This window comes from Rousettus aegyptiacus, unplaced genomic scaffold (assembly GCF_014176215.1).
Source record: "Rousettus aegyptiacus isolate mRouAeg1 unplaced genomic scaffold, mRouAeg1.p scaffold_m13_p_6, whole genome shotgun sequence".
In the NCBI taxonomy this organism is placed as follows: domain Eukaryota; kingdom Metazoa; phylum Chordata; class Mammalia; order Chiroptera; family Pteropodidae; genus Rousettus; species Rousettus aegyptiacus.
This window is the reverse complement of record NW_023416309.1, coordinates 13,352,833-13,371,701: the sequence shown is the minus strand read 5'-3', so window position 1 is coordinate 13,371,701 and position 18,869 is coordinate 13,352,833. Positions and strand designations below refer to the sequence as shown.

General features: G+C 36.6%; 1 protein-coding gene and 1 non-coding gene across 2 annotated transcripts; both read right to left on the bottom strand.

The window, feature by feature from the left end:
- Nucleotides 1-3,002: 3,002 nt before the first annotated feature.
- Nucleotides 3,003-3,104, bottom strand: LOC118604400. Its single transcript, XR_004951714.1, has one exon. It is a non-coding gene; the product is annotated as a U6 spliceosomal RNA (small nuclear RNA).
- Nucleotides 3,105-4,414: 1,310 nt separating this feature from the next.
- Nucleotides 4,415-4,723, bottom strand: LOC107503012 (UPF0729 protein C18orf32 homolog). Its single transcript, XM_036222385.1, has one exon. It carries the CDS (start codon nucleotides 4,721-4,723, stop codon nucleotides 4,415-4,417), a length of 309 nt encoding a protein of 102 aa, XP_036078278.1.
- Between the last annotated feature and the right edge of the window lie 14,146 nt (nucleotides 4,724-18,869).

Below are 18,869 nucleotides of genomic sequence, written 5' to 3'. Positions count from 1 at the left end.
TTGACCAAGCAGTTCACAGACCATTCATTTTCCTACATAACAAAAAGGAAGGATAAGCAAGTTTGTTTAAAGCTCCACATATTATCATTAACAAAGATTTTAGCAAACTAGTTTTTCAGTGGCATCTCTGAGAGCAGTGGAAAGACGAGATCATGAACTAGAAGAAGCTGCTGGGTTTAATTTCTGTCTCTAAGACTTAATGGAACGACCTTGGGTTAATTCCCTAATTTCTCTGAAATGCAGTTTCCTCTTCTGTAAAATGGAGATAAATGAAAGACGTTATTGTTTTTAGGATTAAATGAAACAATGTATGTGTAATGGATTGTCTTGATACAGACTGAATTTTGAGATTTTTAAAGCTGGATAAAATCTGTTACCAAAAGTTACAACCAGTTTTTTCCTGCTAAGAACTGCAGATTTCGATACACATGAAGTCCTTTGCTCTCTGTTCTGGAGAAACCACCACTTTGCTTTTAAATTATGCAAATATAATTGTTCTTGGGAGAAAACTGAATACAATAAATGAATTCAAATATACTGGTTTTAGATTAAAAAATTATGTGTTTGATCATGTAAATTGGGTGTATCTTTTACTGATTTAAAAGGGAAACCTGTTCTTTCCTCTGTGAGGTTAGGCTGCACCATGCCCATAAATTATTGCTCAGCAATGTCAGAGAGTTTCCTATCTATGTTTTCTTCTAGAAGTTCTATAGTTTCAGGTCTTACATTTGTCTTAAATCCATTTTGAATTTATTTTGTATATGGTGTAAGAAGATGGTCCACTTTCATTTTTTTGTATATATCTGTCTAGTTTTCCCAGCACCATTTGTTGAAGAGACTGTCTTTACCCTATTGTATATTTTTGCCTCCTTTGTCATAGATTAAATGACCATATAGGCATGGATTTATTTTGGGCTCTCTATTTGTTTAATTGATCTATGTCTTTTTTTATGCCGGTGCCATGTTGTTTTGATTATTATAACTTTGTAGTATAGTTTGATATATCTGGTAGTGCAATACCTCCCACTTTGTTTTTCTCTCTCAAGATTGTCATGGCTATTTGGGATCTTTTACAGTTTCATATAAATTTTCAGATTATTTGTTCTAGCTCCCTGAAAAATGCCATTGGTATCTTGATAGGGATTGCATTGAATCTATATATTGCTTTGGGTAGTATGGCCATTTTAATGATGTCGATTCTTCTGACACATGAGCATGGTATATGCTTCTATTTATTTGTATCTTCTTCAATTTCTTTTTTCAACGACTTATAATTTTTTGAGAACAGGTCTTTTACCTCCTTGGTTAATTTGATTCCTAGCTATTTTATCATTTTTGATGCAATTATGAATGGGAAGTTTCTTTAACTTTTCTAAGTAGCAGGTGGCTTTAACCAAAATCTACATAGGCAAGAAGAGAGAATAAAGGCAATGGTTCATGGTTCTCTTATTGACTTTATCCTTCTTGACCTGGAGAACAGAACAGAGATAGAAAGGAAGAGGAAAGGAAGGTAGACATTTCATTTGCTCTCCCTTCTTTGGCTTGCTTAGTTTTAATGAAAGAAAGGAGTATTCCATGGGTGGTCCAAGAGTTCTGAACAGCTTTGGGCTGAGCGGCCGACAATGGATAAGTACTCGGGTACAAGTGTCTAGTGAAGCTGCTCCTTTTCAGGTGGCTTGTTTGCATCAGTTATGCACTCAATAGAGAGTATCCACAAAGAACAGAATCTTGAACTACTATAGGTCCTAGATTCACCTAGGGTTGTGGGAGCAAGTGTCCTATCCCTCCAATCTGTCTGTGAGACTCTGTTTTTTGCTTTGGGCCCCTGCCCTAATAAATGGTTCTTACATAACATGACAGATAATTTTATCCCTTGGGCTTCATCTCAACTCCAAACATATGCTTAACACCTTTAGTTAATATCTCATGGCAACACTGTTAGTTGGTTAACCTAACCACCATTCTTAACTACTCTTTCTTTTACCTCCCTCCCATTACAGAGGCTGGAAAGCAAACTGTACTCACTTTACAGCCTCCCAATTCAGCTAAAAGACTTAAAAAGAATTCTCCCGAGAAGCTTCTGGGAAAGTTTTCCCCTCACTAACACATGAATAGAAACATTTTAAGAAAAGACCTCCTTGAGGCAATAAACATCAAGATGAAAAGTTCAAATATCAAGTATGGCAGAATGGAGATAGAAAAGAGCTAGAACCCTTGAAGACTGATCAGCTGAATTAAAGTCACCCACTATCAATCTCCAATTATTTTGTTATGTGAGGAAAGTAAATTCCTATTTGTTTATATTTTCCCACATATTTACAATACAGTTATCCCTCAGTATCTGCAGGGCTTGGTTCCAGGACCCCCATGGATACCCAAATCCTCAGATGTTCAAGTCCCTTATATAAAATGGTGTAGAATTTGCATATAAGCTACGCAATCCTCCAGTATGCTTTAAATCATCTCTAAATTGCTTATCATACATAATACAAGGTAAATGCTATGCAAATGGTTGTTATATCATATTGTTCAGGGAATAATGACAAGAAACAAAATCTGTACATGTTCAGTACAAATACAACCTTCATAGGCCTAACTACATAGTATATAGCACATGTCAGCAACTATGTAACACTTTTTTTCTGAATATTTTCAATCCATGATTGGTTGAATCAGTAGATATGGAACCCACAAATATAAGGGGCCAACTATACTCTTTATTCCTTTGTATAGATATCATTTCCTTCTGTCTGAAAAACTTCCTTTAACATTCCTTGTATGCACATCTACCAGTGAAAGGTTTTTCAATTTTCATGTGTGATGAAGTTTTTATTTTGCCTTCATGTTTTATTTTTATTTTTCATAAAAATTATTGGGGTGACACTGATTAACAAAATCAAATAAGTTTCAACAGAAAGTCATATATGTTGCATTGTGTGTTCACCACCTAGAGTTAGGTTTCCTTTTGTCACCAAATATTTGACCCCTTTTACTCATATTTTAAAAATATGGAATGCTTCGTGAATTTGCGAATCATCCTTGTGCAGGGGCTAATTTTCTCTGTATCATTCCAGTTTTAGTATATGTGCTGCCGAAGCAGGCACCGCCTTCATTTTTGAGAGGTGTTTTCACTGAACATAGAATTCTATGTTGATAGCTCTTTTTTTTTTTTTTTTCAAGTAAAGATATTACTCTACTAATTTTTGACTTACGTTGTTCCCAATTTTGATGTTATTCTTAGCTTTGTTCCTCTACATAAAGTTTAATTTTTCTCTGGTTGCTTTTAAGATTTTCTCTTTGTTACTAGTTTTAAGCAATTTGAGTATCATGTATCTTGGTATAGTTTTCCCTATATTATTTTTACTTGGGGTTCATTGAGCTTCTTTGATCTGCAGCTTTATAGTTTTCATAAAATACGGAAAAATTTTGGCTTTTATTTCTGCAATTTTTTCTGTGCTTCCCCCCTTATTTCCCCTCCCCATTCTCACATATCCTTCAAGGATTCTAAATATACATATATTAGGTGGCTGACAGTGGTTCCACACCTAACTGAAGCTCTCCATTTACTTTGTTTTTAGCCTTATTTCTCTGTGTGTCATTTTGGATAGTTTCAGTTGCTATGACTTTAGGTTCACTTCAGGTTCTTTTTCAGTGTTTAATCTGCTGTTAATCCCATCCAGTGTATTTTTTAAAATCTCAGACACTATATATTTTTTATTTCTAGCTATCTGTTTGGTCTTTTCCCTGTTATCTTCCAAGTTCTAAATTAACATGATTATGTTTTTCTCTACTTAAGTTTGTAGATTATAGTTATAGTAATTGTTTTAATAAGTTTATTTACTAATTCTATTATTTATATAATTTCTTGGTGGGTTTCAATAAATCGATTTTAGACTTTTATAATATACATTAGACATTTATGTAGAAGGTGTTCCATTTTTCAAAGAAATTTTCCCTATTTCCTTGCCTTTGCTAACTTCTTCAGAGCACTAAACAGTAATTACTACTTACATAGATAAGCTGCTCCATGCGTTGAGAAGTAATTATAACTTTATGTTTCAAGTCAATATCATTTCCACAGTGTCCCTTTAATTTTATTGCACTGTCTCACTGAATTGTTTCACAGTAAAATTGTACTCTATCGAAATTCGAAGAGCCTGAACAAAAAAGCTAGAGGCCCAAGGATGTTTAGGTACTAATTTAGTAACACTGTCTACTGGCACGAACCTTTTATTTATTCATATTGTTAAAACTTCAATAATAGAAATAAAGCTACTTTAATTGAAAAGGAACTCAGGAATGAGATCATTAAGTATAACTAAATACATTTTAAATATAAATACCATGTACTTCCTGATTAGTATCAGGTGAATGTTTAATTATCTATCCTGAATTCTGGTGTCAGAGAAAAAGGTCAGAAACAATCACAAAGAAAGTGCTTCAGATTATCAGGTCCATTTTGAAAACAATGAAGTACTCTGGGACAATAACTTTGGTCTTTCTTTTTATCAGAAATTTTTGTTGGTCCTTTTGTTGGTAATCCATTTATGTCTGCATCCTTATGGTCTACTTTGCTTTTGCTTTTATCATTGGATTCTTGTATTGCTTTTCTAGGCCACATACAACTAACATAGGGGAAAATCAGAAGGTAGATATATGGCTCCAGGAACTTTCTGTAGACCCAAAGCAGAACTAGAATGACAGTACAAGGAATGCACACCATTGTCCCAGGCTTGAGTTCCTCAACTGAGACCACCAAGCCCAAATGGTGAACTGTTTTTGTTGTTGTTGTTGTTATCATTGTTGTTATTGTTCGTTTTTTAAATAGGCTGTATTTTCCTGCTTCTTTGCATGCCTGGCAATTTTTTAAATTAAATGCTAGACATTGTAAATTTTATCTTGTTGGTTGCTGGGTATTCTTGTTTTAATTTTTTTTTTTGTGTGTGTGAGCTTTGTTCTGGAATGCAGTTAAGTTACTTTGAAAGAATTTGATCCTTTCAGGTCTTTCTTTAAGTTTGTTAACAACTTAAGGTTGAACAACCTTTAATCTAGGGTTAATTTTGGCTCACTACTGAGGTGATACCTTTTTGAGTATGCTACTTGATGTCCCGTGTATTATGAGATTTTTCCATTTTGGCTGTTGGGAATATGAACTATTCCCAATCTTGTGTGAACTCTATGAATTATTCCACCAGCCTTCGGTAAGTTTTCTCACATGTATATTCTGAAGAGCAGCCAGATGAAGAAGGTCATCTTCTGTCATCTCCAGGGCTCTCTTTCAGTGCAGTGGTCTCCTTTCTCATACTTTTTCCTGTGAATTGCAGACTCTTTGACTTCCATGTACTCACAGTAAAATCTTCTCAACTCAGGGAGACTGAACTTTTTGAGTTCCTCCATCTTTGGCACTGCTCCAGGTCATGTAGTACCAGTTATCCAATATTTGAAAATGTCGTGTTATGTATTTTTTTATCTTTTTTTTTTTTTTAGTTTTTAAGCAAACGGGTAAATCTGGTCTTTATTACTCTGTATTGGTCAAAATTAGAAGTTAACCTTCTATTTGTTTCTGCCATTCTTAGGATTTCTCTTATTTTCAGTTAAAAGGTTTCTTAATAAATACATACCTCTCTGTAATCATTTAGGTGGCCAATTTTCATTCTGACTAAAACATAATCTTTACCATTTATCAAACAAAGAGTTAAATCATTTAATTGGTGTCATATTAAAGTAATTATCATTAAAAATGAGATGACTATCATTATCACTATATATGACATACTGAAAGTTTTAGCTAACACAGTAAGATAAAAAAATAAAGTATATGAAAATAAATATTGGAAATAAAGTGGCAAAGTAAATTCGATCTTTTAAATGATATGATTGCACAATAAGAAAACCTAAGAGATTATCAAAAATAAACCTCATTAATGATAAACCTCATTTATGATTAAAAAGATAATTTATCTTATGGTAAATTTAAGAATGGTTTTTCTTTAAATTACAAATAACTTCCTGGAAAGAGTAATTTAAAAAAGTCATTCTAGTTGTCAACAAACTGTAAATACCTAGAAATAAATTTAATAAGCCAGGAATATCTGCATGTGAAAAAATAAATACATTTTATTGAAAGAACCCAAACAAAAACTTTATAATAATAATCAGAGCATTCTGTGTGGAGCCTAGAAATTTGTATTTGTATTTTGATAGAGCTCCCTTTAGACCATTCTGAGGTATAGCCAAATTTTAGAACTATTGACCTAGATGTCTAGAAGACTCCATGTCCCTAAATATTTTGCCTGTTGCCCTACCACAATACATGAAATTCTAATGTTACACTTAAATTGATGTGCAAATGTTATTAATGTATACCAGTGACAGAGGCCTAACTTAAACAAACTGGCTAACACAACTGAGAATAGGGAGGGGAAATTTTTCAGTTATGGCTTGCTCCAATGATTCGAATGATGTTATCAGGGATTGGGTCTTTTCATTTCTTAGCATACTCTCTCCAATTAATGGGTAAGAAAGCTGTTTTCAGGCTATAAATCACAATTGTGAACCAGGTAGGGAGAAGAGAGAGAGGAGAGAGAGAGAGAGATCGAGAATTAGAATTTTCTAATAGATTAGCGTAATAGTTTCCAAGAATCTCTTGCCAATCGTGGGTCACATGCTTATCGCTGAGTAGGAAAAAAGGTGTGGTTAGCCTCACCTGAATCATCTTGAATAATTTTTAGAAGTGTACAGAGGTCCTGAGAACAAAAAGTTTGAGAACTGCTGGCATATGCAAAAGTTAGCTATTATACAATTTTGCTATGTAGTGGTTTTACTTACTAGGGTTAATCTGGGATCTGTAAAAACATTACTGAAAGAAGTATTCTGTGCATAGAAATCTAAAAGGACTTAAAGTTCCATTTGATGGATTAAGAAAACCCATGGGAATGAAGGATATACAAAAAAACCCTCATCTTTTGTACAACTAAGAAAATAGAATGTCCTCTGATTATTCCTTTATCATCATAAGTACTTAAAATGTACTAATTAAAGTTTGTTGAGAAATGTTTAAAAGATATAATTGAGTGTTCAGTTATTTTCAAAAGAACAGCAGGACAAGATAATACATAAAATAGAGTAGGTAGTAGCATGGGAAAATTAGAAGCAGCAAGACACATTGCATTAAATAAATGGATTCTAAGAAAAATGAGTATATATATTCAACCAAAAGACATATATGATTGTTCATAGATGTTTTATTTATGCAGCCATATTTTTGAAAAAATTAAATGCCCACCAACAATAGAAAAGGTAAATTTTTGTATATTCATGAAATGAAATACTATACAGCAATAACAAAGGACAGACTATTGCTAGACGTAAGTATACAGATGAATCTCACAGATATAATGACTAGTGGAAGAAGCCGGGCACAAAATATATATTCTGTATGATTCCATTTCTGTAAATTTCAGGAACAGGTAAAATTAATCTATAATGGTAGAAATCAGAGTAGTGGAGATTTATGGGGGAGGGGTATATTAGATATCTATTCTGTGTAACAAATTACCCCAAATTATAATTGCATAAACAACAGAAAACATTTAGTATCTCATATAAAATTTCTCTGGGTCAGGGCTTCAGGAACAATTTACCTGAGTGGTTCTGGTTCAAGATCTCTTATGAGGTTTCAGTCAAGGTATCAACCAGGCTGCAGTCATCTAAATGTTATGTTTAATAACATTTTTTCAAAAAAACAATGGCCTTCATACACATGTTGCTATACTGGAAGCTCTGTCTTATTCATTATTTCTATGTACCTGGCATATAGTCTGACACACAGTAAGTGCCCTATGTCAATTTAGCCTCTTTTGATTGCAAGTGAAAGAAAATCCAATCAAACTGGCTTAAACCACAGGAGAGTTTAATTTGTTCCATATACTGGTTTGTGTCAACTGTAGGGGGCCATGGGATGCCCAGACATTTGGTCAAACATTATTGTGGATTTTTCTGTGAGGGTGATTTTGGATGAGATTAACATTTAAATTAATAGCCTGAGTAAAGAAGATTGTCTTTCTTAATGTGCGTGGGTCTCGTGCAGTCAACCGAAGGCCTGAGTTGAACAAAAAGGGTGATCCTTCCCTGAATAAGAGAATTCTTTACTGCCTGACTGCCTTCCAACTGGGATATCAGCTTTTTTCCTGCTTTCAGACTACAACTGAAACATGGGCTTTTCCTGGGTCCTGAGCCTGCCAGCCTTTGACAGGAATTACACTGTCAGCTCTCCTGGTTCACAGGCCTTCAGGCTTGGACTAGAACTAAACAATTGCTTTCCTGAATCTCCAGATTGACAATTCATCCTGTAGATCTTGGGACTTGCTCTCTTCCATAATGTCATGAGCCAATTCCTTATATACCTTTGGTTCTTATTGGTTCTGTTTCTCAGGAGAACCATGACTAATACACTCAGAAATTAAAAAATCCTGAGGTCTGCCTGGCTTTAGGTGAAGATTGAGTCTAAAATAAAAATTTAGATGTCTCTCACCTGCCCTCATATAGCCTGCAAATTCGAGCTTCTTCTGATGTTCCTCAGAGCTCTGGACATCCCATTATGAAAGTAAAATGGCTGCAGATTCTTCCCATTTTCACATTATACCTTGAGGGGAAGAGAAAGCATGTCTTTGGTAGCTCCTACGCCTGGGGGTCACTCTTTCTCAAATTGGATCAATTGCTCATTCTTGAACCAATCACTATAAGCAGGTGGATAGACTATATTGATTGGCTCATGCCTACCAAGGACTACCCCTGCAGTTGTGCTCTTGTGCATCAGAAACAGACAAGCACAAACATCAGGAAGATGAAAAGTTTTTAGGTCTCTTAGCTTAGTTTTATTGGGTAGAATTTATTACTTGGTTATCATAGCTACAAGAGAGCCTGGGGAATTTAGTATATTTTGCTTGAGTCAGATAGGAGGAAGGGGAAATAAATTTTGGATGGACAGCTGGCAGTGTCTTCCATACTAACAAGAAAGAATGAGGTGACTATACAGACAAAGCATCGTTCATCCCTTAGGTTTGGGTAGGCGGCCACCTTCTCTGATAATGTTTGCCTCCTCTGACAGATTATATTTTCCAAATGTTCTCTTTAAATATGTGACGTTGATACTCCTCCATCAAGTAATGGGATTTATGTTCCCTTCTTGGAACCTGGGCAGGCCTGTGTATGACTCAGGTGGGAAGTAATATTGTAACTTGCAAAACTAAGTTAGAAAAGGTGATACAGCTTCTGCCTAGCTCTTGATCTCATAGGAGATGTACTTTTGGAGTTCTGAGCTTTATATAAGAAGTCTGGTTACAATCAAGCCTGCATGCTCGAGAGACCATGGGAGGGACCCCATAGAAATAGAAAGAGATGCTTGAAGAGCTCCATCATTTAAGCCCCCAGCTCTTCAAGTCTTCCCAGTCTGGGTATCACACATGATTAAAGAAGCATTCGAGATGACCTCAGGTATAGCTGCCATCTGACTGCAACTTCATGAGAGATTCTGAGCTAAAACATCTCAGCTGAGCCTCAGAAAACATGAAAGAGAATAAAGGATTATTGTTTTGGAGTAATATATATGCAGCAACAGATAACTAATATACTTCTCCAAAATGTCAGATTCTATAATCTAAGGATGAGGAGAGAATGTCTAATAAGGAGGCAACCAATAGTGTTTGCCCCTCTCATAAATAATAAGTATGTTAAAATAATTCAATGCCTATAAAAATAAATATGTGAGGCTATTTTTCAAAGCATTATTTATAATAATGAAAAGTTAGAGACAACCTGAATGTTCAATGAAAGCAAGATGCTTAAATAAATTGTGATTCTTGTACACTTCGAATGTAATATGGCTATAAATTTTGTATAAAAATAAAGTTTTGAAGGTTATTCAGTGTCATGGGCATATGTTCTTGATATAATAATGTTAAGGTGAAAATAGAAGACATAGAAATTGAATATTATATTTTAAAAGAATGAATTTTAAGGTATGTAAATATCTCAGTAAAAAATATGAGGAAAAATTGCATACGCACATAAAAATGTACATGAACAGGAAAAAGGCTGAAAAAGGATATATTAGTAGCTATCTCTAGGAGATGGAATTTTACAAATAATTTTTAATAGTCTTTGTAGCTTTCTTACACAATGTAGAAGGTTGAAGTGCAATAAAATGTGAGAAAATCGGAAAAAAGTGTAGAACTGAAAATAGCTTAAATCCTTATAGAAGTTTTTTTTTAAAAAATATTTATTTTATGTTGACATTGGTTAATGAAATCCAATAAGTTTCAGCTGTATACTTTAACAGCTGTGTTCACCTCCCATAGTTAGATTTCTTTCTGTCACCACCTATTTGACCCCTTTTACCCCCTCTACTTTTCCCCTCCCCTCCCTCCCTTCTCCCCCACACCCTCTGGTAACCACTAGTCCCTTGTCCATGCCCATGAGTCTCTGTTTGTTTGTCCTGTTCGTTTGTTGCTTATGAGTGATATTGTAGTTTTCAACTTTTTCTGTCTGGCTTATTTTGCTTAGCATGATTATTTCAAAGTCCATCCATGTTGTCGCAAATGGCAGTATTTCATCTCTTCTTATGGCTGAGGAATATTACATTGTATATGTACCACCTCTTCTTTAGCCAATCATCTATCGTAGGACACTTTGATTGCTTCCATGTCTTGGCCACTGTGAATAATGCTGTTATGAACATCGGTATGCCAATATTTTTTTGGATATGAGTTTTCAAGTTTTTGGGATAAATACCCAGTAGAGGGATTGCTGGATTATATGGTAGATCAATTCTTAGATTTTTGAGGAACCTCCATACTGTTTTCCATAGTGGCTGTACCAATTTGCAGTCCTACTAGCAGTGTATGAGGGTTTTTTTTTTTTCCTCCACATCCTCTTCAACACTTGTTATTACTTGTCCTGTTGATTACAGTTATTCTAACAGTTGTGAGATGGTATCTCATTGTGGTTTTGATTTGCATTTCCCTAATAGCTAGTGATGTTGAGCATCTTTTCATATGTTTGTTGGCAATTTGTATGTCTTCTTGGGAGAAGTGTCTGTTCAGGTCCTCTTCCCATTTTTTGATTAGATCATTTTTTGTTGTTGTTATCGAGTTGTATGAGTTCTTTGTGTATTTTGGATATTAGGCCCTTATCGGAGGCATTGCTTGCAAATATATTTTCCCATTCGGACTGTTGTCTCTTTACTTTGTTGATAATTTCTTTTGCTGAGCAGAAGCTTTTTAATTTGCTATAGTCCCATTGATTGATTTTAGCATTTACTTCCCTTGCTTTTGAGGTCAAATTCATAAAATCCTCTTTAAGTCCAGGATCCTTAATCCTCATTGAATTTTTAAAAAAGTGGTCAAGGAAGAAGAGCAGAATCATATGGTAGTTCTATTTTTAATTTTTTGAGGAACCTCTATACTGTCTTCCATAATGGCTGTACTAATTTATATTTCCAAAAGTGTATAAGGATTTACTTTTATCCACATCCTTGCCAACACTTGTTATTTGTTGACTTTTTGATAATAGTCAATCTAACAGATGTGAAGTGGTATTTCAACCTGGTTTTGATTTGCATTTCCCTGATGATTAGTGATATTGAACACCTTTTTATGTAACTGTTGGCCATTTGGATGTCTTCTTTGGAAAATACAATCCTACTTTTGAGCATATAGCCAAAGGAAATGAAATCTAGATCTTAAAGAGATATCTGCACTCCCATGTTCATTGAAGTATTAGTCATAACAGCCAATACAGGAAATATCCTAGGTATCCGTTAAAGGTTAAAGAAAATATGGTATATGTATACAGTAGCATATAAGTCAGCCTTAAAAAAGAAGGAAATTCTGCCATTTGTGACAACATGGATGAACCTGGAAGACATTATGCTAAGTGAAATAAGCCAGACACATAAAAATAGATACTGCACGATTTCTCGTATACGTGGAATCTAAAACATTTAAACTCATAGAAACAGAATAGAATGGTGGTTTTCAGGGCATGGGGGCCTGGTGGGAGAAAGGGAAAGATGTTGGTCAAAGGGTAAAAACTCTCAGTTATAAGCTAAATAAGTTCTGGAGACCTAATATACGGTATGGTGACTATAGTTAATAATGCATTATATACTTGAAAATTTCTAAGAGAGTAGATCTTAAGTATTCTCATCACACACACACACACACACACACACACAAAATGGTAACTATGTGAGGTAATGAATGCATTAATTAGCTTGATTGTGGTAATCATTTCACAATGTATATGTTTATTAAATATCATGTTGTATACCATATATAAACACATATACACATATAATTTTTATTTGTTAATTATACCTCAATAAAGCTCAGGAGGGAGAAGAAAAGAGCCACGTTGTTTTCAAAGTGACAGGGGAAGTGGTTGTGGTTTTGGGTGGGGGTGGAGAGTGGAGTGTGGTATACTTGCAGCATCTGAGGAAAGAAAGGAAGGGCTACTGATTGAGCCACTGTGCAGTTCCGATGTGGGGACAGTGTGGAGAAGGGGCTGGTGAGGTGGTCTACACACAGAGAAAGTACATCTGTGGTGAGTGGGGAATGCAGTGTGTGCATGTAAGGTTTAGACTCACCCACGTGGGCTTGAAGTGTACTGGAGTGTATTGAGAAGGTGGAATTCCTTAGACACATAACCAAGATAAAGCAGTCCAAACAGTAATCAGCAGAAGAGCACAGAAACTGGAGTAAAACTGGAGTATATGTAGTTAGCATGCCAACTAAATATATAAGACTCAGGTTTTATATTCAGCTCTATCCTTGACTAAAATTTCCACAAACTGCATTCACACTGATAGTTGCTATGATGTCTCAATTTCCTAGTCTGTGTAATAAAAGAGAACTATATTTCTTGTTTTCCACCTACCTCAGAGAATTGCTATGGACTTAAAAAAATCGAAAGTTTCCTATGTGTATAATGATTGTCATTATCAAAAACTCTTCCTCAGTTATTTCTGACTGAGAATGCTAATGTTTTTTTCTTCCTATTTTACAGTGTTTCCTATCATTAGCGGCCTTCAAACTAATTACATGGCAAAGAGTAATGTTGAGTTAGCCACAACCACGAGCAAATGTCACACTGTCTTTACCTCTGTATGTTATAATCTTGTGGAAAGTTACCTTTTCATCCTTATCTTTGAGTTGTGTGAATATTCGCTTCAGTCTGACTAATTTAATCACTGTTCCAGGACGTACTACCACCTCCAGGAATGTCTGCCTTCTCTTGTCTGTCTAACCAAACATTATTCTTCTTCTGAGGCCAAATTTAGTTTCACTGTCCCACGAACTCTTTCTTATCCTCAGCCCATGGTGATTTTTTTCCTGCTTGGAATTCGACCACTTGGGCTTCACCACATTATTTGTGACTTAGTTCTATGATGGTTCTTAGTTTAGTGCGGGCTATAAATTGACCTCTATCTCTCTGGTAACTTTTTCTGAATACCTATTATGTGCTAAGTCCTTTCTATTTAATAAGATTGAAACATTATTATCTTCCCATTTAGAGATGAGAAAATTGAAGATTTGTAACTTGCCATGTGTCAAATCGGAATCATGTGGCTAAGTGCCCAGGTATAAATCTGGGGTTCTATTACTGCGTAGGAAGAGCAGAACAGATATTGAGGGGCATCTAGCATTCTCTGTCATAGACAGACAGGGGAGAAATGTAAAATGGTCACATAATAGAAAGACAATTGTGATAAGTGAAGGAGAAAGAATTTATATAAGCAGTCTTAGCCAGGGCCTTGTAGTAAGAAGTCAGAGATAAAGGACTAGAAGAAGTGAGCCTAGAAGATATATGTTTTAATATTCTATTGATATGCTTCTATCGTTTAAATTACCTCACAACACTCATTTATTATTTTGCAAGAGTATAGATCAGAAGTTCTGCATAGTATGCCTTGGTTCTCTGCTCAGTGTCATGAGGCTGAAATCCAGGTGTCAAATGAATTGAGTTCTCATCAGAAGACTCTGGGGAAAAATCTGTTTCCAAGATCATTTTTCTTGTTGGCAGAATTCAGTTCCTTGCAGCTGTAGGAGTGAGGTCCATGTTTCCTGCTGTCTGCCAGCCAGGGGCCACCCTCCTTTATTCCTTGACATGGGGACTCCTGCAACTTTAATTCAGCAATAGCTTGTCAAATCCTTCCTGTGCTTCTAATTTTTAACTTCCTCTTCTGTGACCAGTTGAAGAATATACTGTCTGCTTTAAGGGGGCTAACGTGATTAGGTCAGTCTTGTCTGGGTAATTTTCTTATCTTAAATTCAACTATGTTACATAATGTCATCTAGTTACAGAAGTAAAATCCCTTATATTCACAGTCCAGGGGATTATACCAGGGGTGGGAAATCTAGAGAGACATCTTAGACTTTTACCTACCACAGTAAGTGAAATTTAGACAAGCAGAGAGGTCTTTCTAGTAGGGCAGAATATAGGCAAAAGCTCCATAGTGGAACTCCATTAGGGATTTTTGGAGATTGTGAATATGTCTGTGACTGCTCTATCAATAATAATAATAATAATAATAATAATAATAATAATAATGAATTTTACTCAGGGTCACCTGGGTGCTTTATACAAATTCATTCACCAATCCTTACATCAGCTCTATGAGGGTCATCTTATTCCATTTTTATAAAGAAAGTCAGGTAGAGAGAAAAAAAGCCAGTTGTCAGAGTTCTATCTCAATCAAGTTGGAAAGTTGGAGTATAGCTTGAGCTCTGGATGACCCTGAACTTGTCCTCTTTGCACTGTTTAACCCACCTATCTGTGGGTCTGGTTGGGGAAGCAGAAAGTAAGGTTGGTCTGAGCCCAGACTGTGGTGGGCATTGATGTTAATATGTGTTAACAAGTGCCACAGAAGATTTTAAAGGGTACATGTGAATGTGTTATTGGGGGACAGAAGTGGATACGGATGTGGATAGAGGGTAACACATGGCCTGGACATGCAGTGTGGTACAGTAAGTTTTCACTTAACATCACTGATAGGTTCTTGGAAACTATAACTTCATGCCAAAGGACCTATAACAAAACCAACTTCACCATAGGCTAATTGATATAAATTAGAGTTAAGTTTCTACAATATATTTTTGGTCACAAAAACATCGCCAAACTTCTAAATAAAGCCTCTAATATTTAACATTGAAATAAATGTGAACTCTACATATATTTAACAAAGATTAATAAAAACAAGTAAGATAATGATTTTCCAACCTGCTTATTCAGGTCAGGTTCATCGGCGAACACAATTCCAGCAGCTCAGGTTCAAGACAGGAACCCAGCCACACATTCATGCTCACTCAGACTGGGACAATTTAGACATGTTGAGTAACCTAACTTGCACATATTGGGGATGTGGGAAGGAACCCGAGGATCCAGAGAAAACCCACACTGACTTGGAGTGAACATGCCAACTCCACACAGATGGTGGTCCTTAATGGAAACAATTTTTGTTTCTCAACATTGTAACAAAACAACCTTGAATGAAACGATGTTGTTCAAGGACACGCTGTATTTTAGGAGGTTAATATGGCCAGTCATGAGGAGCCTGGATTAGAAGACTGGAGGCAGGGGTAATGTTACAGCTAAAAGACTGTATGATCAGTTCTCTGAAACTTGTTGCCAATTTATAAGAAATACATAGGACAGAAGACCATGTTAACCTGCACATATGTATATAATCAGCCTAGTGGAGGCAGAGTGAAGATTACAGGAAAAAATTATATATAATTCCATCACCCAAATATTACTACATTTGTACCCCCCTATCCTTGGGGGATATGTTCCAAGACTCCCCAGTGGATGCCTGAAACCATGGATAGTAGTGAACCCTATACTATGTTTTTTCCTAAGCATACATACCTATGATAGTTTAGTTTATAAATTAGGCCCAGTAAGAGATGAACAACAATAACTAATAATAAAATAGAATAATTATGAAAATATACTGTGATGAAAGTTATGTAAATGTGGTCTCTCTCACAATATTCTATTGTATCATACACACCCTTCTTCATGACACGAGACAATAAAATGTCTATGTGTTGAGATGAAATGAGGTGACTGAGACATTAAGTAAAATAAGGGTTACTTGAATTCAGGCACTGTGATACTACTACAGTGGATCTGATAACCTTCATGGCTACTAAGTGACTAAGAAGCAGGTAACATATACAGTGTGGATACCGGACAAAGGGATGATTCATGTCCTGGGCAGGAAAGAGCTAAACATTGAAACATTGTGAGATTTAATCACACAACTCAGAATGGTGCACAGTTTAAAACTTATGAATTGTTTATTTCTGAATTTTTCGTTTAATAGTTCAGACCTCCAGTTGACTATGGGTAACTGAAACTGTAGAATGCAAAACCGCAGATAAGTAGGGGGACTACTGTATTACTAATTGAAACAATGAGCATAGAAAACAGCTTTGGGAGCCATGACGGGACTAGCCAAAAATTGCATTAGTTTTGAGGAGAATCTCCAAAAGGAATGGGAGTTCCTAGGGAGCTGTTAAAAAGTTAAGAGTCGGTCATGGTCACACCTGAGTTACCAGCTATGTAACTAGGGCAAGGCTCATGGGTGCATGATCAGTTTAGTTAGTTATACAGGGCCTGCACTGAGAAGAGCTTCATATTTGGGGTCTAATTCTCTGCAGTTGCTGTCTTCATTCTTAATAATTTTAACTTTGACTTTGTATTTTAGAAGTCCAATAGAAAATGACGCATACACTGAGGACTTGGAGCCTCAGCTTTTGCATGGTCCTGCCTCTAACCATCTCCCTTGGATGGGTTTTCAGTTGCTTGCTCCCCAACCTCTAGCTCCTGACTCTGACCCGCCTAGTGACCACTGTTGCCCTCTGCTCTGCCTTGGACAGGGTTCCATGTATACTACCAATGGTATCCAGGGGTAAGGCATGGAGGTGGCCACTCTCAACCCAAGCTATCAATACCACAGCATTTTTTGCAGTTGACTTGATGTGGGTGAACCTCTTGTCCTCTCTCGATGCAGTAATTGAGAGAGTCTCAGTGTGAAGGCTACAACACCTTAGGCGATCACCTCTTTGTTGTGGGGTGGGGAGGCAGGCCTGCAAGAAGAGGAGATGCCTGGTGTGGCTTTCTTGTCCCTAGCAGGGCACAGCATGTGGGTCCAGTAGTGGGCAAGAAGGGGCTCCAGGCAACCAGTGGTTCCTGGGCCCCCAAGTTCCTATAGGGGGTGGTATTTACCACAAAAATATTCCCCTGTCCAGGGAGTGCCACATTAAATAGCAAATTAAAAAATACCATGACAGGTTGAGAAAAAGAACACCAAAGAAAGGAACAAGCTTTACATTTTAGTATCTTTAACAGCATGCTTTCTTGTTTTTTGAATAAGAGGATTCACATTTTTATTTTGTGTCAGGCCCTACAAATTGAATAGTTGATCTTATGTGTAATCGTAAGATCAACTAGAACTTAGTAAGTACTAAATAAATGTTATCTTCAAATGGAATTATAGAAATCCATCGCCTATAAGACTGGAAGCAATTAACAAAAAAGTGACAGTATTATGAAAAGTACAGGGTTTGGCAACATGAACAGCAGAAACAGGAGATACATACTACTAGACAAGAATAGTTTCAGAAAATATACAGGACAACACACATACAGTTTAGCCTCTAGCAAAATGTGGGCCCTTGAGAAATATTTTCATTTGACTTGAGCATCTTCTGCTTGGAGGTATTATTGAAAATGCTTCATCTTGGAATGTGGAAGCTTGGGCAAAAGAGAATTTAAGGTAAGAAAAATAGTAAGATGTCTTATACAGAGTGCACTGTGAAAGGAATAGGTAATTTAGTTTCATTTATCAAAATATAAAATGTATATACTTTTGTTGCATTTTCACTTCATTTCTAGGCATCTGTCCCAGATAAATGAACATGTGCACAACAGAGTTAAGTATGATGATATTCACACAGAATTTTTTTTTAAATGGTGAAAAATAGAATCCAACCTAAATGTCCCCTACTATGAAATTGTTCGATTTCATTTAATGGAATACCATGCAGCCATGAAAAAGAATGAGGTAGAAAGATAATTAGGGAATTTTAATCAGGAGGAAAAAATATCAAGTTCCAGGAAAATGTGTAATTTTATTTAGAAAATACATATGTACCAGAACACGAATAGGCAAAGGTCTTCAAGACTATAACCAAACTGTTAACAGTGACTATCTCTGAGGGGAGTGGGTGGAGTATGTGAATCAATGGGACACTAAAGTGTCTTTGTGCACTTCTGTTCTTTAAATGTTTTATTAAAAACGTTTCCATGTGTCACTGAAAGAAAATGGAAAGAGTATTCTGAGGGTGTCGTGTTAAGGGAAAAGTTCAGAGGGTACAGGGAGACTCATGGCTCCTAGGTTTCATTAGACTCTAGCGTCGCTGGAGGTGAGACTCCGCCCAGCTGAGGTGATTCTGCAGAGGGGCGGAGCTCGGCAAAGCCGAGGAAGGAGGTGGCCCCAGTGGGCGGGGCCACCGACTCGAGCCGCACTCTCCGCTCCCACCATGCCCGTATAAGGAGCGCCCGGCGTTAGGGCTCGGGAATCCAGTCGCGATCCCGGCGGCTCAACTCCAATCCCAAGCCCCTCCCTTGGGAATGGGGGCGGGGCTGGGCGGGGGCTTGGCGGCGCGGGGGCGGGGGAGGAGCATCTCGAAGTATCACCAATAGGAGTGGCGGCCCGGGTCTGAAAGGCGCTGCCATTGGAGGCAGTGACGAGAGGGGGCGGGGCACCAGCGAGGTGGTTACGCCGAGGGAAGCCCGGACTC

Coding starts and splice junctions, on each gene's coding strand:
- LOC107503012 (XM_036222385.1), bottom strand. CDS start 4,723: ATGGTGTGCATTCCTTGTACTGTCATTCTAGTTCTGCTTTGGGTCTAC.